At 45.5% G+C, this 24838-nt stretch overlaps 1 protein-coding gene across 4 annotated transcripts in view; it reads right to left on the reverse strand.

The window, feature by feature from the left end:
* ENPP2 (ectonucleotide pyrophosphatase/phosphodiesterase 2) overlaps positions 1–24838 on the reverse strand; it is a 90533-nt gene that overhangs the window by 40717 nt on the left and 24978 nt on the right. The window contains exons 1-11 of one of the 4 annotated variants that reach the window (XM_033155786.1): positions 22844–23060; positions 22424–22526; positions 14213–14368; positions 11843–11968; positions 10569–10629; positions 8686–8783; positions 8374–8453; positions 5944–6063; positions 3688–3743; positions 1287–1352; positions 45–117 (exon numbers count right to left, since the gene is read on the reverse strand). In XM_033155786.1, the coding sequence (XP_033011677.1) occupies positions 45–117; positions 1287–1352; positions 3688–3743; positions 5944–6063; positions 8374–8453; positions 8686–8783; positions 10569–10629; positions 11843–11968; positions 14213–14368; positions 22424–22526; positions 22844–22876 (972 nt within the window). In that variant the 5' untranslated portion in view covers positions 22877–23060. Of the gene's footprint in view, positions 1–44; positions 118–1286; positions 1353–3687; positions 3744–5943; positions 6064–8373; positions 8454–8685; positions 8784–10568; positions 10630–11842; positions 11969–14212; positions 14369–22423; positions 22527–22843; positions 23062–24838 lie in introns of those variants that run through there. The other 3 variants (XM_033155788.1, XM_033155787.1, XM_033155789.1) reach the window with 3 other exon arrangements.

Below are 24838 nucleotides of genomic sequence, written 5' to 3' on the forward strand. Positions count from 1 at the left end.
TGAGCTCAGAGCCATGCTATTTACGGAAGAGGAACTATACTAACCTCAGAGCTAAAGGGGCCATATCTGTGGCCAGCGATATCTGGTTGCTCAGAGTAGAACGCATAAGCGTAAGGCCTGAAAAGGAAAGAAAAATGTTTTAAAAAACCAGAAGCTTTCTTATTAGGAATTATAGGAGTGGACCTATCAAAATTGCAAAAGAACTTGTTCGTGTATGCAACAACAGCCGCACGGACCTTATTAGCATAACGTTGGAAAGAAGAATGTGTCCCATCAAAAGAAGATTGGCAAGTTAAATTAATGGAATATGCTGAAATGGCAAAATTGACTATGAAACTAAGAGGAAGAGATGACAATGAATTTAAGGAAGAATGGAAGATGTTTATTGCATATTTACATAAGCAATGTACACAGGTTAATACATTAGCAGGGTTTTAAGATTACATGAAATTTTGTTATGAATGGATAATAGGGATTTAAATAGGTTAAAATTTAACAATAGACATATGCAGTATATTGATAAATAATAGAACCAAGGAAGGGATTAAGGGGAAGTCAATTTGTTTTGTTTTTGTATTGTTGTTGTTGTTTTTATTTTTGGAAAATCAATAAAATGTTATTAAAAGAAAAGGAAAATAAAAGAAAATTGTTGTCTGAACAGTTTTCCCTTAGCAGGTTAGCTCACATCAACCCACAGTTTTCCCTTAGCAGGTTAGCTCACATCAACCCTTTCAAACAAAGCTTGCCTTCAGAAGGAGAGAAAAAAAGAGGACTGAAGCTCTGTCGCAAGTTTTCCACAGTCCGATTAAGCCATTCGTTGCACCGCAACTTCATTAAAATATTAGAAGGGATGCTGAAAGGTGCTGAGCAAAGACTCAGGAAGAAACATTCCACAGTTGTGTAACGGAGGTCAGGAGAAAAGGACAACAACAACAGTAGCCAAAGACTGTGCCCGCTGGCAGGATCTAGAGCCGTGTGTACTCAGCGACACAATTAAAAACCTTGACATCGGCCCAAATCGCAGGGTGCAACACTCATTAAGCCACATTAGACGAAACAGCATTTCAAACACACACACACACACACACACACACACACTGTGCCAGCTGACCCTAGCCCATGCCATTAATAACAAGAGCGTCCACGTCCACAATAGCAGGGCATTCACGTCATGAGCTGGTCAACAAGGGGACAGCACAGCGGATCAAAGCTTGTGTTCTACAGAGAATATTGGCAACGTTGGCCCTCAGCCACACGTAGAAAAAAGAAAAGAAAATATGACTTACCTTTCATTGTCTGGCAGGGTTAGCCATTGCAGGATTGTTAATATTCTGCGCTCATGAGGGATCATACTAGAACAGAACAGAGCAAACTGAGTAAGAAACAGCTGCACAATTTTATTTTATTTTTGGCCCGTATTCACATGCAAGGCCGTCACAAAGCATGGGTGTGCCATGTTTGAGTTCTATACTGGTGGCTCATGTTGAGAGCACATAGGCACTGCTGCTAATCATCATGGCTATGGCTCTCCCGTAACACAGCCTGTTAAATTATAGGATAGGCTTACCGTTGCTTAGGGGGTGGCTCCCATTTGCTGCCCAGGGCAGCGCAGATTGGGCCTGAGAATCGGGGAAGGAGGGGTCCATGCGGTCAGTCAGAGGAAGCTTGGCCTCTTCGTCCAGCCACGTGAATCTGGGCCACCCTCTTGGCCAATCAGGAGGGAGCTGGGGGGGGGCAGCTGGGCAGTAAAAGGGATTGGTCCCCAGTGCCCAGCATGTATCTGATTGTCAGTGGATCACCTGCCCTCCCACCCATGTTATCATGCGCATTTGTTTCAGCCCAATGGTGAGTGGGCTGAGGTGGTATGGACCTTGCTATGGATTACTCGGTCACCCTATTGAGAGCCAGGCAGCAGGGCCGTCTTTACCCAGGGGTGCAAGGGGTGCGGGGCACCAAATTCGGAGGGGGCGCAAGGTGCCCATCGCTGAAGCTGCCTAAGCTCTTAACTATCTACCTGTTATGAAATAAAAAATAATTTGGATCAAGCTAGGAAAACAAAATACATGCACACTTAGGTATTACCCAAATGTATATCTACTGTTTCACTAAAGGACTTTTGACTTTGTGGGATCTTTTACCAAAGATGTGCTGTGCCAGTGGCGGCGCTTGTCATTCACAACGGGGGTGCTGGGCAGATCTTTGCACCCCGGTGGCGCATATGCTAAAGACAGCGCTGCCAGGGAGGAATATTTCCTGCAGACAAATGGGCCCTTCTGCAGCTTTTCGCCTGCCTCAGAGCAAACGTCAAGACTTGGGCAATGAAGGCAGCCTCTAAACCGCTGGGTACCCCGTTAAAAGAGTCCTGGAAGGGGTAGAACCTATTGGCCTTGGTGTCTGGGTGCCCACACCAAGGCCAATGGGCCATAGCACCAGAAAACACTGTCAGGAATGCCCCACTTGACCCATGCCAAGCGGTGGCCACCATGCCAAGTCCAACTCACCCTGGGTGCCACCAGAAGGCAGGCCGGTTGAGGGCAGATGCTTAACAATGCCTTATGCCAAACTGGCTTACATCTGTCATCAATAATGTCACAGCCTAATTTAACCCATCCAATGATCTCCTGTGTCTTATTTACATTGCCACATCCCCACTAGCCAGCAGTGCACCTTGTGCGCTTGGGCCATGCAGATGGGGAACCTGCAGCTCTCCAGATGTTGCTGGGACTCCCAATTCCCATCAGTCTTAGCCAGCATGACCAGTGGTCAGGGCTGAAGGCAGTTGTAGCTCAGTAATGCCTGGAGGGCCCCAGGCTCCCCTGCCTCTGTTAAAACCACCTAGGAAACATTAGGCTAGAAACAGACTTTTGCTGTTAATGTTAAAACAACAAATGTGACTTTTCTATGTGTTCTGACCCAGGGGCAATTTCAACAGGTTCCTTTCATCCCACTTTAATGCTATGCTGTACACCAAGTTGCTAAGGAAAAGCACAATAACTTTTGGGCTTATCGCGGATGGGTTTAGTCCCACAGATAGAGCCTCCACCATCTAATCCAGTTTACCAGCAACTTCTGGAGTGTCAATGGTGTAAAGCAGGGGTAGGCAGCAGGTTTTCCCAGATATGGCAGGCTACAATGTCCATAATGCCTAACCGCTGCAGTGCAACATCTGGAAGGCCACGCAGATTGCTTTCCCCTCCTCACTTCATTTTTTACTTTATCTCCTCCTCACTTCATTTTTTACTTTATCTTTATAGTGTATTGTCTACATCCTCTGAAGAAGTGTGCATGCACACGAAAGCTCATACCAGGAACAAACTCAGTTGGTCTCTAAGGTGCTACTGGAAAGAATTTTTGATTTTGTTTTGACCAAGAACAAACTCAGTTGGTCTCTAAGGTGCTACTGGAAAGAATTTTCTATTTTGTTTTGCCTACATCTTAGTTCTTAGTTAACAGTTACTTATACAATGCTTTTCCAAAAAAACTTCATCACACGTATCAGTGGTGGGCAAATTGGAAAACAGATGTTGCCTGAATTGAAAGCTCTCAAGAGATGAAGCCAGGGAAATTTTTCAGCCCGATTCTATCATTCCATGGAAATTAAGACCTGTCGATTTCTGTGGCATTTGCTTCCCAGTTCTTGTTTATTGCGGTTATGTTACCAATTCTGTCTTGTGCGGGTGTACTTACGTAGACCAAAAGAATGTACCAGCTCTCACCCCTTGCTTGGCAGCAGTAATCCATATCTAATTAGGAAAATATAAGGCGATTACAAAGAGCTGCAGACCGTCGGCTACACGGCGGTACATTTATTAAAACAAAATGTCATAAAACCTTCCACAACCCTCAGCCCCAAACATTGGCTTCCAGTTCTACAAATTAGAATTTTGAGTATTTGCATCCAACCAGGCTAGCAGCAGAAATCTGAATAGTTTCTTTGATTAATAGGTTAGAGAATCAGTGTCACGGTTATTTAATAACTGAAAAAATAAAAGGAGAACAGGGCTAAAATCCTGATTCTGCAATCTGGTGCCTTTTCCCGGATGCTGTAAATTTCAATCTCTGAAGTCACGGGTATGAGTCACATACATACACACACACACACACACACACACACACACCGAACATCTGAAATACAATGTCAGCTCCCAGCCTCACAACAGCAAGCTGGTTGCATATGTGAGCATTCACTGTCATGCAAAGAATTCAGTTTTTAACACAGGTTGTGAAGTGACATTTTCATCGCTGGGCACAAGTTAAGATCACCACACAGGCTGAGGACCACCACAGGAAAGCTCTACACCATCTCATGTTCTGAATTATCATGTGCAGGGCCGGCGCGTCCATTTAGGCGAACTAGGCAGTTGCCTAGGGTGCCAAAGTGGAGGGGGCGCTGGCCAGCCTACCCCCCGCCCGGTGCCGCTCCGCCAGCGGCAGAGTGGCGGGGAGGGGCGAGCAGCCCGAAATCGGGCTTCTCCGCCCCCTCTGCCAGCGGCAGAATGACAGGGAGGGGGAGCAGCCCGAAATCGGGCTTCTCTGCCCCCTCCACCAGCGGCAGAGTGGCGGGGGAAGGGTGAGCAGCCCAAAATCAGGCTTCTCCGCCGGGCTGGTGCTAGGGATTGGCCGGGGGGGGGTGCCAGAAGGTGATGTCGCCTAGGGTGCAAAAAACCCTAGCACCGGCCCTGATCATGTGACCAGACTCTGCAAGAGATCTTCAGGCTTGGTCTATCTGCGTGAAACACTGTACAGCCCTTAATACCTGCATGCCACCTACACAGGGATGAAAAACATAGAGGAACAAAATTTTAGGGAAACCTAGACAGAGGTGTGGCACTGGGCTGCACACAATGGTTGAGACTATCATCAACCGTTTATCCTCCGTGATCTACCCATTAGCAGTTGCTGCCCGGTTAAACCCCAGCTTGCAATTCTAAGTTAGAAGGTTCAGCTTCAAAGCATCTTAGGGACCCCTCTTTGAGTCTGGCAAAAAACACAGCACCTCCAGCCACAGCCAGTATCTTGCTGCCGAAGGACAAGGATATAATGACTCCCCCATCCCACATACGGAAGCTAATCGGAACGGCGGATGAATCTCATCTTCTGCCTGACTTTTGCCTAACAGTAGGGCTGGGCCATGGGAGCAACCAGAGGCTCAATAGGAGCTCAATGTCATCTCTGGGAACACTGCACAAGAAAAATGCTTCCTTTGGCCTTATTTTCTGCAGGAGCACCATGTTCCTTTTGGACACTGTACTAACAAGAACCATGGATCAATCTCCCCTGGTGAATGGGTCCCTTGCATTTGCTTTCACTTTTTGAAAAGTATAAAACACCTTTCTGATGTTCCTAATAAGGCTATGTTTACATGAGCAGGATACTGCCATGGTGTTGTCTTACATTACTCAAAAAGCTTTTGACCCATAACACTCTTGGCGTTGCCAAGTGGAATTGGCAATAGAAGGGTTGTAACCAGCTGCTTCTGTCCAAGTTCTATTGTTAAATGTTAAAATGAATGGGGACGGACGGACTGCATTTTATAGCTATAGTAACACACTATATTTCTAAAAACAATTAAAGAGAATTTAAACCAAATTTTAAACCAATACTCCAGAGTACCATTATGATGGGCATCCCGGTCTTTTGCTAAAGCTATATTTAGCAGTATCAGAACCAATTTTCAGCACGGACTTCCCTTAATAAGCTTTTCTGCATAACCAATCCAGCAACCCTGATCCGGCTAGAAGTTAGCCGTGACAAAGTCTCACTCAAAACCAATAGGAAAAAATGACATTATCCCCGACTCCCAGTGGAGCTGAGCCATGACTAATTTTTGACATCGCTGGCCCCACTCATGCCAACATAAAAGCCAGAAGATTTAATACCACAGAAAAAGTTCGTTATTTTTATTGACTCCCTTTCGCTAAGGCAAACAAAACAGAAACTTACCGGCTGACCTCCCCACCACCTGTGATTGAATTTTTCTCGGCCTCGGAGGCTGAATGCAGCATCAAATACAGGATCGTACATCGAATTGCCAATGATTCCATGGGATTCAGGATAGAGGCCCTTTGTGTTGGAAATGTTGAAAAATAAAACAGATTATTAACTAGTCAAGAATTGATGCTTTTGAATTATGGTGCTGGAGGAGACTCTTGAGAGTCCCATGGACTGCAAGAAGATCAAACCTATCCATTCTGAAGGAAATCAGCCCTGAGTGCTCACTGGAAGGACAGCTGAGGCTCCAATACTTTGGCCACCTCATGAGAAGAGAAGACCCCCTGGAAAAGACCCTGATGCTGGGAAAGAGGAGAAGAGGACGACAGAGGATGGTTGGACAGTGTTCTCAAAGCTACCAACGTGAGTCTGACCAAACTGCGGGAGGCAGTGGAAGACAGGAGTGGCTGGCGTGCTCTGGTCCATGGGGTCACGAAGAGTCGGACATGACTGAGCGACTAAACAACAAATGATCTTATAACGGGAAAAAATAGCAGTTTCAGTGGAAATCATAGTGCGTGGGAGGACTTCTATTTTTTATTTTTATTTTTTATTTTTGCTGAAGTGCTAAAAACTTGCCCTCCTAGTTAAGGCCTCCATCTCGCTATGCTAACCTGCTGACTAATCTTGTGCAACACAGTACAATCACATGGGGGTTATGTTCTGGGGATGACACATTTATGCAAAAATGTGCATACTTGGATAGCCCAGTGCGAGCATCCCTAGCCTTCTAGAGCTGGCACGCCAAGAGGGCCTTGCCTCCCAAGCAAGGCAGAGAATGTAAAGCTCTTTTCTGTTGGGTTTCCCCAACACTAGTGCTTTCCCCATCACTGATTATATGGGTATACACCAGTGTAAGCAACACAGGAATCAGGACATGGCCCAAGAGTTAAGAAAGAGCGGGAGAGATAATGCAGTTAATGGTTACTTGATTGCTGCCCTAACAAATTCCAAATCTAGTTATATACAATATTGCCAGGTGTATCCCTAATCACTAACTGACTTTCAGCCAGTCTAGAATGGAAGTCTTGTAATACTGTTTGAAGCTGGCAATGGATCCCTCCAACCCTTTCCCCCCATGTGCAAAAGAGTAATGTGCAAAGGAGTGGGGCGAGCTGTGAATCCTGAACAAGAGTGCTTTAGAGGGAAGTTTAACCTCATGGCATGCCTCTTCCACAGCCATAATCTTACCTCCAGAACACAATTAACTATTATGCTCCCCCAATTTCATTGCTCCTCTTTAAAAGAAATGGGCGCCTTTAACAATCCATGGCTCATCCGTAGACTTCCATTTCCAGACTCACAATTTTTCAGAACCCAGTTCCTCCAGACCCCATTTTACACCTCCTCTTCCCTAGTATGGAAGACAGCCTGCTGCTCAAAGCAAACTCTACCCAACATTTAAGCATAGCTGTAGTTGAGAAGTAGCCTGGTCTTGCCTCCCCACCCCCAAAATGGAGCAAAGAGTGGAGTTTTGGTTCAGAGTCCAAGGTGATTCCTGAAGTTCCTTCTCCAGACAATAAGATTAGTTACTCTAATCTCTTTACTCTCAGTGATCCGAAGGACTGAAATCGAACAGATCCTGGAAGTTGACAGAGAGCTGGAGTGTCGTTTTTTTCAGTGTGTGTGTGTGTGTGTGTGTGTGTGAGAATTTCTCTTTTTAAACTTAGCAACACCTATGGTGGGTACCAGTGAGTCCAAGTATGTAGAAGGGCATGAACCCAATTCACTTCCAAACTGAAAGAAGAAGAAGAAGAAGAAGAAGAAGAAGAAGAAGAAGAAGAGGAGGAGGAGGAGGAGTTTGGATTTGATATCCCACTTTATCACTACCCGAAGGGGTCTCAAAGCGGCTAACATTCTCCTTTCCCTTCCTCCCCCACAACAAACACTCTGTGAGGTGAGTAGGGCTGAGAGACTTCAGAGAAGTGTGACTAGCCCAAGGTCACCCAGCAGCTGCATGTGGAGGAGCGGAGACACGAACCCGGTTCCCCAGATTACGAGTCTACCGCTCTTAACCACTACACCACACTGGCTAGCAAATACGGATGGTCAAATGCCTGTTAGAGGGGAGGATAGCTCAGGTCAAAAGTTTTTTATACTCTCACAAAGCTCAACAGGTTAAATGCCAGCTTCTCACCTGAGTCTTCCTGGACGCATAATCGTGCATGTTGTTTGAGCCCTACCATGTCCTTTTTCACATGACACAGGTATATGCAAATTTGCCCTTAGGCTCGGTGACCATTCCCTTCCCCACATCAAAGCAGGACAACAACATCATATCTCAGAGGCTTTCTTCATCACCAACCACTACTCATTTGATATCTACAGAAAAGCAGGAGGTTTCCTATACTGTATACTCATAAAACCAGCAGCAAAACTTACCGTCGCCAGGGTATACAAGTTAGGGAAGGTTTTTGTAGGGTAGACTGGCCTCATATATGGAGCATGTGTCCCACAGGACCCTGAAAATGAAGTTTGTGGTGTGGTTTTAATATAGATCGGTGTGGTGATGTTTACTTACAGCAGATGCCATTAAAGTCAATCATGAAACATGGTATTTCGCTGCACTAACGGTGCAATCCTGTACATGCTTATCTCTGTTCAGTGGAGTTTACTAAGTACATTTTAAATTGCAGTTTAGGAAGAGCCAAAGACAAAAAGGGGTTTTTGTCCCAATAAAGCACACGCACTTACTTAGTTTTTCAATGTTGCGCATCACTTTGTCGCCTTTCTTCATGTACGATGCACGGAAGCCATCGACCGAAAAGATTATCAAGGGGGGGCGAACGAAACTGTGGGAGGCAAAGCATATTACCAATGAACTTAAAAGCTGGAGTAAAGATGTGGCAAAACAAATTGGGAAAGAAAGCCTCTTCTCTGTGGTTTCAGGACAACTTCACCTGGTGTCGAAGTGACCTAGGACAACTTTTATGCCTCTGCAGAGCCAAAAATCCCAGGCACACATGCCCTTCACTCATTTGAGTTATATAAATAAATTAGGCATCACCTTATAAGTATTTTTTAAATTTTATTTGTTACCTTTGTGTTTCCATGCAGATAAGTTATCTTTTGTTAAAAATCCAAAGGGAAACATAGTCCCATTGCCATCAGAAAATGGTGTTGTTATAAGTTTATAATATATGGGTAGTATTCACTGCTGGTCCTACTCAGAACCAAACCATTGAGGTTAATAAACAGGACTTAGGTTCATTATTTTTATTTATTAAATTTAGATACTGCCCTTCGCCTGAAGATCACAGGGCAGTTTTACAGTGCAAAACAGTAATTTCAGAGGGTCTACTTCAAGTAGGACTTAGTTGAATACAACCCTATATTTTGATATTTTTACATATCTCCTGGGAAGACAGGCAAACTAATGCCAGTGTACTGGAAGAAGCAAAGATCACCAGTGTTGAAGCAATGATTCTTCAACATCAACTTCGTTGGACTGGTCATGTTGTGCGGATGCCTGATTATTGTCTTCCAAAACAACTACTATACTCTATTCTGAACTTAAAAATGGAAGTAAGTAAAACTTTAATACGGTCAAAGACCAGCAGAAAAATAGTACAGTTCAATTCGTAAGTTAGATTTCTATTTATTATAGTAATATTGAGTAATACACAGTTTTAAAATTGGTTATTAAAAACATGACTATTAAAAGCTGAGTCTCTGTTGCCTCTCCATCTGCTATAGGTTAACTGGGATCATTATCTTTGGTAGATGCTTTCATCATTGCATCTTAAAAATGGAAAGCGTAATGCTGGTGGTCAACAAAAGAGGTTTAAAGACTCTCCCAAGGCAAAATTTAAAAATGTAGTATAAACACTGACAATTGGGAAGCACTGGCCTGCGAGCGCTCCAATTGGACTACAGCCTTTACCAAAGGTGTCATGGGCTTTGAAGACACTCAAACTCAGGATGAAAGGAAGAAACATGCTAAGAGGAAGGCACACTTGGCAAACCTTCACCATGATCAACTCCTGCCAGAAAACCTATGTCCCCACTGTGGAAGGACGTGTGGATCCAGAATTGGCCTCCACAGTCACTTACGGACTCACTGTTAAAACTGTGTTCATGGAAGACAATCTTACTTGGCTATGAGTGATCGCCAAGAAGAACAACAACAAGAAGAAGAAGATTTTGATGTAAAGGTATGGAAATAGATCCAATGCAATGTTAGCACCATGTTGTGCGAGAGTCGGTGCTGTTGCGCAAGCAGTAGCAGCACAAAGCTAAATTGACACAGAGTATAATAGTAGCTGCTGCACTATGGGCTGAACAATGCGTTTTACAAGCGAAAGACATCCATTTGATTTGGCTATTATATATAATCATAAATAAGTGCTCTCACTAGCAGAATAGCTGTTCTGCAAATGGGCTGCCGCAACTGGATATCGTCCAGAAAATGTATACAGTATGTTGGTTCTCCTTTCTTTAGATGCTTGCAACAAGCCTCAGTTTTCACAACAGGACACAAAAACGAACCGCTTAGTTGATCTGACCACCAGTGGCAGCCGACACTTAATGGATCTCCTACACGTGATAAAAGTAAGTACATAAAACAAAGTGCTTACTTTGCTGGGCATTCCGGTGTCCGTGTATCCTCACATTCATCCGCAACCCAGTGAGTCTCTCCTAAAGAGGGATGATGATAAAAAAACCATTTTGTACACAACCTATACAGCTGGAGGCTCCATTTACAACAAAGGTGACAGCATGCAACCAGATCCTATATGTTTCTGCAAGTGTCAGTCCTAACGATCACCAGGGCTTGTTCTCGAGTAAAGAGCACATCGGATTGCAGCTGCACTGCCATGTTTGCATTCAATGATCACAGCCAATCTTAGAATCTTTCATTGTATACAGGTGTGTAGGGTGCAGGTTTGCCAAACTGTGTGTGTGCTACAACTCATCACTTCTTTCTGGCTGCATGCTCATTGTCCAGTGTGTGCTCACTGCAGCCTTGGATGCCTAACCTCATGGTGACAAAATCCTGAAAAAGAATTAATTCACCGTTTCACAATCCAAGGCCTTTTTTTTCCTTTTTAACAGTTAAAATTTCATCAGCATCTTTAACAACAATATACTCTGCCTGACTAGTACGGCTGGAAGCATATATAAACAATGCCCCTCTGTTGCTATTTTCAGATGAGATTCAATCACACCCCAGCAAATTCAGGTTGTGCAATTAAAGTGTGTTTGGAGCAATAAAGTGTTTTTTTTTTGCAAGATGGAAAGTGGTGGGGAAATGCCCCGGAAACTGCTGGGTAGCATTTTCTGCATACCCATCATCTAACCTCCCTGCAAACAAACCAGGATGGATTCTCAACGAACAGGTCATCAAGTCATATAAACCTTTTGCTATTGGTTGTTCACAGGGAAACAGACAGGAGGCATGACTATCACTGTTGTTGTTATTCTGTCACTAAGTACAAAATATCTGAACCGTCTCGTGAAAAAAAATAAGAACTTGTCAACTAGTTTCTACATGGGCACACATCTACGAAGTGATGTCTTTAATTGGGGTTTTAAAAAAAACCACTCTCAATATTATTTGTGCCTGCAAATGTTTTGGGGTGGTGGTATTGCTTCGTTTCCAATTGGTGCATGTTCTGTAACTTCCTGCTGAAACCCATAGCTAGTAACACCAAAAATGTCCCAGAAGTTTTCTCCCACTATAGCCTCTCCAGATAGCAGTGCACTAACTTAGGGGAAGCACTGCAGAATGAATGAAGCACCAGTCAGCTTGGACTATGTGACTCGCATCTCCCTTCCAAAACATCTTTAGGAGGAGTATGATCCGGAATGCTTGGGTTTCTTTTGCAGATAGAAGAACGAAAACAAGTACCTTTACAAACAACTTGGTAGTTAGTACAACAGTCCCCTCTGGATAAGCAGTCTTCAGAACAGTGACAGGCATTATCTTCATTCCTCGTCTCTCCGCAACGCTCTTTCGTACATTCCCAGCCTCCAGCTAGCATTATCACAAAAACAAAAAACATGAAGACCGTGGTTTCTTAAAGACAGCTATGCACATGTGCCCCCACACCTTTGGGGCAAAACAATTTCACAGCAATTTTCACCTTGTTGGGTGTTTTCATTTTAAACCTGGAGTGGCAGTAGTCCAACAATGTCTGGAGGGTCCAAGTTTAGCCACTGATGCTTTAGTTGCGTTCAAAAGGTAGCAGGGTCTAGGACATAGGAGATATCTACACTACGTTGCTGTTGTCTTTATTCCAGCTTAAATGCCATGGCCTTCTCCCTCAAAAGATACATGCTACCCACCCCCACAGAAGTGCTCACTGTTGAACCAGTTTAAATATGTATGTATAGTGTCCAGAGACTCAGAACTTTGAGAGAGCTATTTCAATCCCAGCTCAGCCATGCTCACTGAGAAGACCGACACTTCCTCCAATCTATAAAATGTTGTGTTAGAAGAAGCAATGGAGTAAAGACTGTAAAGCATAACATACTTGCACTTTTTTCTTTCATAAGGACATGTTTGAGTAGTTCTATTGAGTAGCTGGGTGTATTATGTACACTGGCTGCATCTGGCTACAACATCAAACCATAGTTTAGTGTTACAAATGAGCCCAGGCTAGCCATGGACTCACATACCTTTCCCTCCCTTCTCTAGCACATCCATACAAAGAGATGGGAAGCTTCAGCTAAATCTAAACTCTGGTTAATCTATGATTAAACTATGGTTCATACGTGCCAGCTCCCTGGGGCCCCGGGGCCCCGAGCATCCACCAAATTCCCCATGAAGGGGCCGAGCACCCACAAATTTTGGCACCAGGGCCTTGCACACTGCATGACACCCATGGCCCTGGGCACCCACGGTTGCAAGGCCAAGCTGGCCCTCCTGCTATGGTTAGTGACAACAAACCAGTTTTATGGGCTGGAATTTGGCTTGTTTCCACTAACCATAGTTAAGATTACACGGTGGTCTAAAACAGAAGCAAATCCTTCTGAATTCCACCTGGTGATTATGCCACAGGAGGGGTGACTGTGCAGGAATGGTGCTCACTTTGACTTGTTCTTGCAATGCTGGATTGTAGTTTAGCATTATGTCCATGTCAAGGCTCCCTTCCTCAACATGTGGGATGGAGTGAAGAAGAATTGCCCCAAACTTCCAAGCTTTGGACAGTTTCACCTCCTCTCCCCTCTGCCTATGCCCCATTCATGATTGTTCAGGAGGTAGCCACCTTTTCCTCCAAAGAGGGTGTGTTTGGTTTGTTTGGTTGGTTGGTTGGTTGGTTATGAAGGGGGTGCGAAGGAAAATGGGGCAATTTTCCTTCTGTGAATTTCCCTCTGTTCATGTACAATCCAAGCTGTGTTGTGGCATAACTCCAAGAAAACACGCAAAAGAAAAAAAAGATGGAAGAGATGGCTTATATTCTGCTTGCATGAGATTCTTAAACACACACACACAACCACACACACACAACACTGTCTTACTACAAGTTGGTTATTAAGTGATTATGAACCAATACTGCAACCGGAGTGTAAGGTCAAGTGGATCGGTATGCGCTGAATGCCAAACAAGGACACAAGCCAAGCAACTTCAAGGGCCTTCAACAGGAGAGGCTTAAAGGCGACACATGCTTAATTCTTCCCCCCACTGAAATCTAGGGAGAGCCTCTGGATCATGCCCATATGAAATAGTAGCCAAAATGAGTCCTAAGACTTCAGTAAGCTGCATTTCCCACTGCGTTAAAAGGTGCTCAGATCTGGGAGGCATGGCCAGAGGCAATGGTTTAGCTCTCACCGAGGTGCTGAATCTGTACCTCAACTGTACCACTTCAGATTACAGACAGGTGCTTTTCTGACTCTTTGGGTAGGAGCCTAACTGAAAGCAGGTCGGAAGACATGGGCTGGGATGCAAGATTGTGGTTAGAGGCTGGAGGTAATGGAGAGTAACCCTTTCCTTCAGGATGCTAAGCGTGTGTTGTCAAGTGTTTTGGTTTTAGTGCTGGGAATCTTTTCCCAGACATAAAAAGGTATGGAGATCTACCTCCCACCGTTAGCACTCCGGGTCCTATTTCTGAGGAAACTCAGGTTAAATTTCCCAAACTGTTATGGCGAAGGATCCACGACCATGCATTTGAGTGGTCTTAAAAGCATGTCAGCGCACATGGAGAGGTAGAAAAGACCACGATAAACTCTCATCAGCAGTAGCAATTTGTACAAAGCAGGCACTCAAGAGCTCTCCTACCTGTCTTTAAACATAGTTCGTCAAAGTCTGCACAACAACTGAAGTAGCTCTTGCACAAGTTGTCGCAGCGGCAACCTGGAGGCTCTGCCTCGTCAAGTTCAAAGCACCTGTTTTTGCAGGATCCAGAAGGACTGGTCCAAGAGGAATCGGATAAGACTGTGTTGGGGGCAAAAAAGAGAAAGAGGACACCATGAGTCAAGCGACCAGTAGCTGGCTAAAGTTAACTACTCACTGCCAATCTGAGCTAACAGGCCCACTGCACTGCCCAATAAAAGAGAGGAGAAAAGAGACCGTTTAAGTCTCGTCAAACAATCTAAGAGCTGGTATGTTCTCCAGTCACATTTTCTTATCCTGGATTAACCTGCAATGAATCAAAGCTGTATGTATTCTGTGCCAAACCAAAAATCCAAGTTTTGCACTGAAACCCCCACAGTTTCACCAAACTTATGGTAATTGGAAACTCCAGATACTGGACATAAAACAAACTGTCAAAGACCTGAGAATTATTTTGCCGAGACAGGAAGAATGGAAGGCGAGAATAGCATGGAGATGGGGACCTAGGTGTAGACAGGAGAACAGGCAAGGTCCTGGAAGGCGTCAAAGCTCGAACCCGTGACCTCTAGAAGTCTTGGCCAGCTAGTCACATGGACCATCTCTGTATGAGAAAGATAGGATGCAAGTTTAAAGGTAAAGGTAAAGGGACCCCTGACCATTAGGTAAAGTCGTGTCCGACTCCAGGGTTGCGGCGCTCATCTCGCATTACTGGCTGAGAGAGCCGGCATACAGCTTCCAGGTCATGTGGCCAGCATGACTAAGCCACTTCTGGTGAACCAGAGCACCACACGGAAATGCCGTTTACCTTCCCGCTGGAGCAGTACCTATTTATCTACTTGCACTTTAACGTGCTTTCAAACTGCTAGGTTGGCAGCAGCTGAGACCGAGCAATGGGAGCTCACCCCGTCGCGGGGATTCAAACCGCCAACCTTCTGATCAGCAAGCCCTAGGCTCTGTGGTTTAACCCACAGCGTCACCCACGTCCCATTTGAGGATGCAAGTTTACAGCACAGCAAAACCAACCTTGGCTGCTTGTAGCAAGTTTCAGTGGTGGTGTGAGGGACAGGGAGGGAGATGATGGGCAATGTGAGTTGGAGACAAGGAAGGAGCATGTTAAATGGGTCATAGCATAAAGCAGTGAAAATTGGGTATTACAGCAAAAGCGTCAGTCAAGTTAAACCAAGAGCAGAAGCATTCAGCTGAAGTCATTCTTGCCTTGCCATGAATAAAATGAATAGGGAATAGGGAATCTAACTCATTTATACCATGTGCTGGCTAAGAAACTTTGCTCTTTACTTTCAGGCTGTCCTGCACAGGGGTGGGTAACATGCACCTCCCCGACATTTTGGACAACAACTCATCAGCCCTAGCCAAAACAGTGTCACTAACATGATCTAAAGGCACAGTTGCGCAGTTGTCCTTTGGGCTAAATTTGCTTTCCAAAAATGATCTGAGGATCCCGCAGCTACTGGGTTTATGTAGCGTATAATCCAACAACTTTTGTTACATATTCCCTAGCAAGCATCCTACCAGTTTTCCAGAAATCATTCGCTAAGGCCTTAGCATTACCTTCTCTAATCCGGATGGTACCACATTAGACAAAACCAGCACCAGGACCAAAATGGAAGTGGATCGCTGGATTCCTTAGGTTACCCTCTGAATTTCAGTCTCCCTTGCATCACCTCCGGCCAAATTACAGTGTGACATTTCGCGAGGCGATGACACGGTGTGCCATTTCGCTGTCTTTCAAGGATTTGCTCAATGGTTTCATTTATCCATTTCATTTGGCTTACTGGCAAACCTTGCACAGCAGAGGTCTTTGCACTTGGAACCAAGCCAGCCTGATTTTACAGCTAAGAACACCTCAAACACCCTTGGCTTGGGGGGGGGGGTGGCTCTGTTAAAATCCATGCACAATTGTTTATTTTAGGAAGCAAAACTCAGCAAGCGTTATTGCATTTCACATAAGCGACAGCCTTGTTGCTTGTGACACTCGCACAAACTAGCTACGCGTGAAGAATGGTTTCTAACATTTTCCATGTCAGAAATATTGTGTGGACGACACATCGGACAGCTGCGCATCCACTCGGAAAAGGATTTAAAAAAGCAGTTGTTCCCAGCTCCCACTAGGTTCCCAGTGTTTGCTATGTGGATGTACCATGAAAAGTGCAATGCCACGGGAGGAAAAGTATCCAGTTTTGCTCATGCCCCTTTTGAACTTTTAAAAATGTTAATGTTTGCTGGCATGGTCTTAAACTGTGACCTGCCAACCCAAGTGTCGTTCACCAGTTATGCATTATGGTACGGCACCATTCCAGGGGCAGGGGGAAGAAAAATGGGTGGTGGGGTGGTGGAGGGTTAAGGCTCCCATTAGGCAGCCTGGCCTAGGATTTCATCCTGGAATTACCTTTGCAATGAGATGCCTGCCACAGAGCTGCTCTCCCACAGCTGCCTTATCATGCCAACTGATACTGTGTGCATGTTGTGATCTTGTGGGTTCTTCCCAAGGATGTAGCAATTCCAGTGTTGGGAAGCCACTGGCTTGCAAAGCACCTATGCAATGCAGGTTATGCCCTCATGATCAAAACGTCAAAATACCCTACTACTTCTGTAAGGGAGTAGGGTTTGTGGCAGCGGCAGCAGCCATGAAGGTAACATATGAACTGAGTCCAACAGACATGGGTTCGGTAAAAGAAAAGTGTTATTCATTCATAGCGAACATTCTTAACACCTCAAGTTGTCAAGTGCATGCAATGGTCTATACCAAGGATTCTGGGCTTTAGGTGGGCCAAAAGATTCTGCAAGATCTAGACTGCTAAATGGCAATATTCTGCAGGCAGAAAAAAACCCAAGCCCCACTCCTGCAAGTCTCATCTGTGGCAATGCGAAGTGGTTTAACGATACAAATCAATCCTTTTAATAATGCCTCCTTGGTTTTATGGTAGGGAAGGGGCCGAAACAGTAAGAATCACTCCTTTTAATAACAGCTACTTGCTGTTATTAAGTACGCGGGTGGCACTGTGGGTTAAACCACAGGGCCTAGGGCTTGTCGATCAGAAGGTCGGCGGTTCGAATCCCCACAACAGGGTGAGCTCCCATTGCTCGGTCCCAGCTCCTGCCCACCTTGCAGTTCAAAAGCACATCAAAGTGCAAGTAGATAAATAGGTACCACTCCAGCGGGAAGGTAAATGGCGTTTCCGTGTGCTGCTCTGGTTCGCCAGAGGTGGCTTAGTCATGCTGGCCACATGACCCGGAAGCTGTACGCCGGCTCCCTCGGCCAGTAATGCGAGATGAGCGGCACAACCCCAGAGTCATCCATGACTGGACCTAATGGTCAGGGGTCCCTTTACCTTTACTTGCTTTTTACTGACAAAGTAGCAGAGTATGGGCTCTGTGAGCAGGGGGTCCTGGTTCAATCTCCAGTTTAAAGGGGAGGGCTGGGAAATGCCTGCTCCCAAGACCTTGGAGAGCTGCAGGCAGTCAGCAAAGACAAAATACGAGGCTAGATGGGCCCAAGGAGCTGACTATATACAGTAGCTACATAAGCTTTAAATAGCATTGCTTGGTCTCATTCTCCCACCTAGGACGATTGTGTAATATCGGTTTACCTTACAGGACTAGGGCGCAAGAAACCAACTGCTATGCATCAAACATCCACAGTACGAATACTGCTGAATATTACAGTCTCCTGTATCACCACAGAGGGAAAAGTCAAGGGCAAAACTACGGCTGGTTTCACAAACATATAGATCAGCAGTTTCCTATCTGCAAAAATGCAGTAAAAAAGACAGGTAAGGTCATGATGCATGGCATTATAATCTGCATACTGATAATAATGCAGCGCCAGTAAGGCACATACTTTCAAGCAGGAGAGATTACTATTTTGCTCCAAAGCACGCAGGAGAGAAACGAAGATCCAGGTTCACTTTGGAGTTTAAAACTTCCCAGTACTTAAGAATATGTTTCGAGGTGCGCTAACCACAATAAAACTGCTCATCTGCTGGCCATGAAAATGTAGGTTTAACAAGCCAATATAATGCCTATATCTAAATGAGTGGCTTTAAAGGGAGAGAGTCAAAAAGGCTGTTCTTTACCAGTAAATGTTACAGACAAATGAGAAACTTGAAAATCTCACCCACAACATGTGCAAGTCAACGAAACTGCTCAAGGTACATTGCAAGCCATGCCAAGCTGCCGCAGTCGAGCTCCACAACCTTTCAGCACACATTTCACACAGCTCAGACTTTGATAGCAAAAGAGAGTAGCAAAATGCAGCCGGGGGTAATATTTAAAAGCCCCTTTACGAAAGGTGGTTAGCATCCAGAAAGCAGTAACCTTCCAGTGTCAGCTGGGCTGTATTAATAACTCTGGCCATATGCTTGGGTATTGTTTTTTTGTGTGGTTGTTGTTTTCTTTTGCAAGCACTGTATCCAGCACCTGCAAGGACGGTCGGTGCAGGCTATCTTCTGCGACAGCTGGAGAAAACATTTTCCATGTTAGCTTAGAAAACAGATGGACCAGACAGCAGAATTTGGTCAAAGGAGATGTTAAGCACTTAAATGTGCACAAGCCAACTCAGCAGAGGTGCAAGAGGCCTCTCGCCACAAACGTCCAACTTGCCGTCTATAAGAGGCTCTCTGCCTCACATCTGCAACTTCCATTACTAATAATAGGAATCATATGTGCTTATCAGAGCCTGAAGAAGGCTCCTTTGATCAGAGCATTTGTTACCAGTTAGACGCAAGTCATCCAGCAGAACAGCACGCCCTCCTTTTCACAGACCATCGTTCAGTTCTCCCGTTTATGACGCTGGAACACAAGGCTTTCTGATCTCGGGTTTTCTACATCCTGCTTCCATTACTTTGATACGTTAGGAACAACTTTGGCAAGGGCAGTGCACAAACCTACACTTACACAGCACTGCGATATAAACAGCAATTTGGCTGCAGTTTCTGTTTCTCAAATGCAAACAGGCCTGGGGTAGTTTAAAAAACAAGAGAGGATGCTGCAGCCGAAACGAGGGCATGTTTGTGTCCACCAGAAAGGTCCACAAGGGGACATTTCAGATCTAAGGGCACTATAGACGTTTTTAATCACATTGGTAGTTGACAGCCAGAAGTTCCCCCACAAAACTTTTTTATGCATGAAACAATCCATCTTCAACTTCTCTAATTATTAACACTCGCCACTCTAAATAACAGTGAATTCTCTGAAACTTTAAAGTCACTTTCAGGCAAAGGCGTCTTAGCCATAGATGCTAGTGTTGCATGGCACCACGGCGCCAAGTTCTGGAGGGCACCAGGGAAGAGGTGGAGGCTGGACGTGGCGCCTCCCGGCATCAGCTCACCGCCCTCACCCACCTCTGCCTCCCGGCAAGATGGGAACTAGTGTGGTGTAATAGTTAAGAGCGGTAGACTCGTTATCTGGGGAACCGGGTTCGCGTCTCCACTCCTCCACAGCTGCTGGGTGACCTTGGGCTAGTCACACTTCTCTGAAGTCTCTCAGCCCCGCTCACCTCACAGAGTGTTTGTTGTGTGGGAGGAAGGGAAAGGAGAATGTTAGCCGCTTTGAGACTCCTTCGGGTAGTGAAAAGCGGGATATCAAATCCAAACTCTTCTTCTTCTTCTTCTTCTGCCATGCTATGCCGCACTGTGCCCAGAGCCTCCACCCCACCGGAGGAGCCGCCCTCCAGCTGCTGCCCACCCAGAGGGAAACATGGGGGTGGGGTGGGGTGGGGGGGCACCAGAGGGCTCCTTGCACCACAGCGCCAGATAAGCTTAAGACGGCCCTGCTTTCAGGTAATATACTCAAAAGTTAAAGCTATGAGTTTAATGTGTTGCAGAAAAGTGACAGCAGTATGGAGTCAACAGTTCTGAAAAACACTGCTTAAGAACAGGAGAACTGCAGATCTGAAAGGATGGAAACATGGGACTAGAATGAGATACTGTGTGTTGAGAGCTGGTCTCACAACCAAGAGACCAGAATTTAAATCCCCATTCAGTTATGAAGCTCATCTCTCAGCCTACTGTACATCTCACAGGATTGCTGCAAGGATAAAATGGGGAGGAGAACAACGAATGCCACCTTGGGCTCCTTGAAGGAAGGGCAGAATATATATGTAATCTTAGAACCTTAGAAATGTAGAATTGGAAGGGACCGTGAGGGTCATCTGGTCCAAACCCCCTGCAATGCAGGGTTTTGTGTTGTTGTTTTTTGCCCAATGTGAGACTCAAACCCACAACCCTGAGATTAAGAGTCTCACGCTGTACTGACTGAGCCATGTGGGCATAAAGGTCTGAAATCTACTTTGCAGAACAAGGAGGAAAACGTAGGCTGAGCTTCTAACAGTGGTCAACAAAAGCTTCTCAGAAGCTGATAAGCATAAGCTTCCAGGTACCTCCAAATACCAGCTGCTGGGGTCAGACAAAAGGGGATGACAGAGGGTTCCCCAGTGACATCTGGCTAGCCACCATTAGAAACAAGATAAAAAGTTTGACAGGTCCTTGGTCTGACCCAGTCCTTAAGGCAACAGCCCTCCCTGCCTCATGTTTTCCCTAGCAAAAACGATATTCAGCGGTATGCTGCTTTTAACCATGGAGATTCTATTTGATTGCCATGCTAGAAGCCAGCTCGGTACAGCTTTTAGCTAAAAGAGCAAACACCCTTTTAAATCAGTGTGGACAGGCTACTGGAAATGCAGAGTATTCAATATCCAGCAATGAGCCATTAGCAATATGCAATAAAGGTAAAGGTAAAGGGACCCCTGACCCCTGACCAGTCATGTCCGACTCTGGGGTTGCGGCGCTCATCTTGCGTTACTGGCCGAGGGAGCTGGCGTACAGCTTCCGGGTCATGTGGCCAGCATGACTAAGCCGCTTCTGGCGAAACCAGAGCACCGCACGGAAACGCCGTTTACCTTCCCGCCGGAGCAGTACCTATTTATCTACTTGCACTTTTGACGTGCTTTCGAACTGCTAGGTTGGCAGGAGCTGGGACCAAGCAACGGGAGCTCACCCCATCGTGGGGATTCGAACCGCCCACCTTCTGATCAGCAAGCCCTAGGCTCTGTGGTTTAACCCACAGCGCCACCCACATCCCAGCAATATGCAATAGGGGAGGGCAATGATCAAGATAGTGCCAAGATAGTGCAGATTCGATCCCCGTATAGGAAAGCTACATACTCCTACATTGCATGGGGTTGGACTAGATGATCCTCGGGGTCCCTTCCAACGCTGCAATTCTATGAGATTTAGGGAAGTGCTTACAAACACCCCATTTTCATTTGCTGGAGGGTATGTAGAATGTGATCCTATGCACAGTTACCTGGGAATAAGCCTCATTGTATACACCAGGTCCTACTTCCAAGTAAACCTGCACATGGCTGCAGTAGTCACAGCACAGATAAGGCAAAGCAAACCCACTCCCCCCATTTTCCACATCTGAAATATGTATAGCGTGCATCCCAACACGGTTGAGGTCCCAACATACCTCCATTTTTTTTATCCCTCTTGAAACGTAACACCATGCAACTTTAAATGAAAACCTAAACATTAGAGAACATCTGTTTCGTGCAGCACCTGTTTTCCTCGGCCCCCCTTCCTCTCCCCCACCCCTGGCCTCCCAAAATTTCCTCTGCTAGTTCAGAAGTCAGCGTGATTAGCTGATAATAGGAAATCTCTTTCCATCAGTAAACACAAACTGGTCCCGATCAAACAAGAATTGCAGCGCCAGAGGGGGTAGACAGCGCATATCTTTAAATAGCCCACCCCTATTAACTTTTATTTTCTGTTGCAGTCGCTGTATGTATATAATATTTTTTTTTGTAAGTGACAGGATGCATTGTTCCATGTAACCACACACACACACACAAAACCCTATATCACCCCAGACCATAATTAAATATGGTCTCATTCTCTCTCTCTCTCTTTCTCTATGTCACAGACGCAGAGAGAGAATTGAATAGGTTACCTATAAGCAAGAATGTCAACAGACTCAGGCTTTTTCACATAACCTTTGCTATAATCCAGAACGGGAGTGGTGGGGGGGGGACACAGGAAAACTACATTTTGGAGCCATTTGCTCCTCCACCCCCCCCCCCCACCCGCACCCCGATACATCAAGGCGTTGCAAAACAGGCAAATTAAATCATCATTGTACCTGGAAATGGAAACTCTTCCCCTTCGCCAGATCTCCGGACTCTATTGGCCGTAAATCCAATGCACACGTTCACCCCAACAGCTAAAGTGAAGAAGGATATTACCTGGTAACAAGGCGAGAGAGAGAGAGAGAGAGAGCGCTGGAGTTAATAAACCAGCCAGGAGCCAATCTGTTTTTGTCTTTTTAAAGAATACATTTACAATGAAAATAGAATAAACCAGCAGTTTCAACATATTTCCCCTTTGCCCACAATTCCTACTGCTGGAAAAGCAAGCTGACCGAGCCTGGAAACTTCAGAATATTAACCATCTCGGTGACTTCCCTGAGTGCGTTTCTTTTTGCGCAAGGTCTCCCACCGGCACCCTCGAGAGAGAGAGACAGACGTCGCTTTACTCCTCCTTAAAGAAAACCCGCTCCTACCTGATGTAACTGGAGCCCGTTTTTCTTAGCCATGCTCAAGAGGATTCTTGAAAAGCCTCCACAGTGGGTTCTCTTTTTCTTTAAAACTGAGCGCAGGACTCTGTTTGCTCAGTCTATTAGCTCCAGCTAATCCCACCTGGAGAGGCTGACAGCCTCGATGTGATTTGTCCAGGGGGAGATTTCATCATGTTCCACGCACAAATCGCAGCTCTCCAGTGCAAGGAGCTGAAGGCATCCTCCTTCTCGATTCCCCAGCCCCCCCCCCCCCGCTCCCCAAACACACACACACACACAGAGTGACACACACTCTCCCTCTCCCTCTCTTTCTCTCTCTTTCATGTGGTCTCTTCTGGCAACGCACGGATTTTCTTATGTTCCTGTAGCCAATAAGCCCATATTCATTTTATTCTTCTCACTAATATATGGGTTGAGAGAGAGAGAGAGAGACCAAATGTGTGTGTGTGTCTATCCTGGCCAAACTGCAGGGAGAAAAACCTCTTGCGCTACAACTTTGATAATAATTACAATACAACAAACGTTTTTTAAAGTTTGCAACCCAAAAGCGTGTTTTCTCAGAGGTAAGTCTTGGAGTAAGCCCCGTTGAAGATATTGTGCATTTGATTGCAATCTCACACACTTTTTATTCATAGAATTGTAGAGTTGGAAGGGACCCCAAAAAGTCATCTAGTCATTCCTACAAGGCAGGAATCTCAGCCGAAGCATCCATGACAGATGGCCATCTGACCTCTGCTTAAAAACCTCCAAGGAAGGAGAGTCTACAATCTCCGGATTGTAAAGTTTTTCTGTATGTTTAGTCGGAATCTTCTTTCTTGTAACACCTACAACTTTCTCATACCCTCCAGCAAATGAACATAGAGTGTTGCAAACATTTCATAGAATCATAGAATCATAGAGTTGGAAGAGACCACAAGGGCCATCCAGTCCAACCCCCTGCCAAGCAGGAAACACCATCAAAGCATTCCTGAAAGATGGCTGTCGAGCCTCTGCTTAAAGACCTCCAAAGAAGAAGACTCCACCACACTCCTTGGCAGCAAATTCCACTGCCAAACAGCTCTCACTGTCAGGAAGTTCTTCCTAATGTTTAGGTGGAATCTTCTTTCTTGTAGTTTAAATCCATTGCCCCGTGTCCACTTCTCTGGAGCAGCAGAAAACAACCTTTCACCCTCCTCTATATGACATCCTTTTATATATTTGAACATGGCTATCATATCACCCCTTAACCTTCTCTTCTCCAGGCTAAACATACCCAGCTCCCTAAGCCGTTCCTCATAAGGCATTGTTTCCAGACCTTTGACCATTTTGGTTGCCCGCTTCTGGACACGTTCCAGCTTGTCAGTATTCTTCTTGAACTGTGGTGCCCAGAACTGGACACAGTATTCCAGGTGAGGTCTGACCAGAGCAGAATACAGTGGTACTATTACTTCCCTTGATCTAGACGCTATACTCCTATTGATGCAGCTGAAAATTTCCCTAATTCTCATATCAAAAGGCCATCATTGCTTCCCCTGTTACATATTGCTGAAGACTCCTTGCTAAATGTCGGCTCTGTCGTGTGTTTACAAGAGCTTACCCACACTTGATTTAAAGCCAAGCGGTGTTTATTCTTTTTGCTAAAAGCCACACTGCAAACACACACTGCTCTCCACACGAGACATTTCCTACAACGTGTTAACAACCGTTTCAAACACACCTTGGTACCTGCAATGCACCGGCAAGGTGTGCACTGCTTGGTGAGATAATGGTGGACTAGGACCTGGTAGACCAGGTTCAGGATGCGGGTGGCACTGTGGGTTAAACCACAGAGCCTAGGGCTTGCAGATCAGAAGGTCGGCGGTTTGAATCCCCGCGACGGGGTGAGCTCCCGTTGTTCGGTCCCAGCTCCTGCCAACCTAGCAGTTCGAAAGCACAAAGTGCAAGTAGATAAATAGGTACCGCTCTGGTGGAAAGGTAAACGGTGTTTCTGTGCGCTGCTCT

This window comes from Lacerta agilis, chromosome 7 (genome assembly GCF_009819535.1).
Source record: "Lacerta agilis isolate rLacAgi1 chromosome 7, rLacAgi1.pri, whole genome shotgun sequence".
Classification (NCBI taxonomy): domain Eukaryota; kingdom Metazoa; phylum Chordata; class Lepidosauria; order Squamata; family Lacertidae; genus Lacerta; species Lacerta agilis.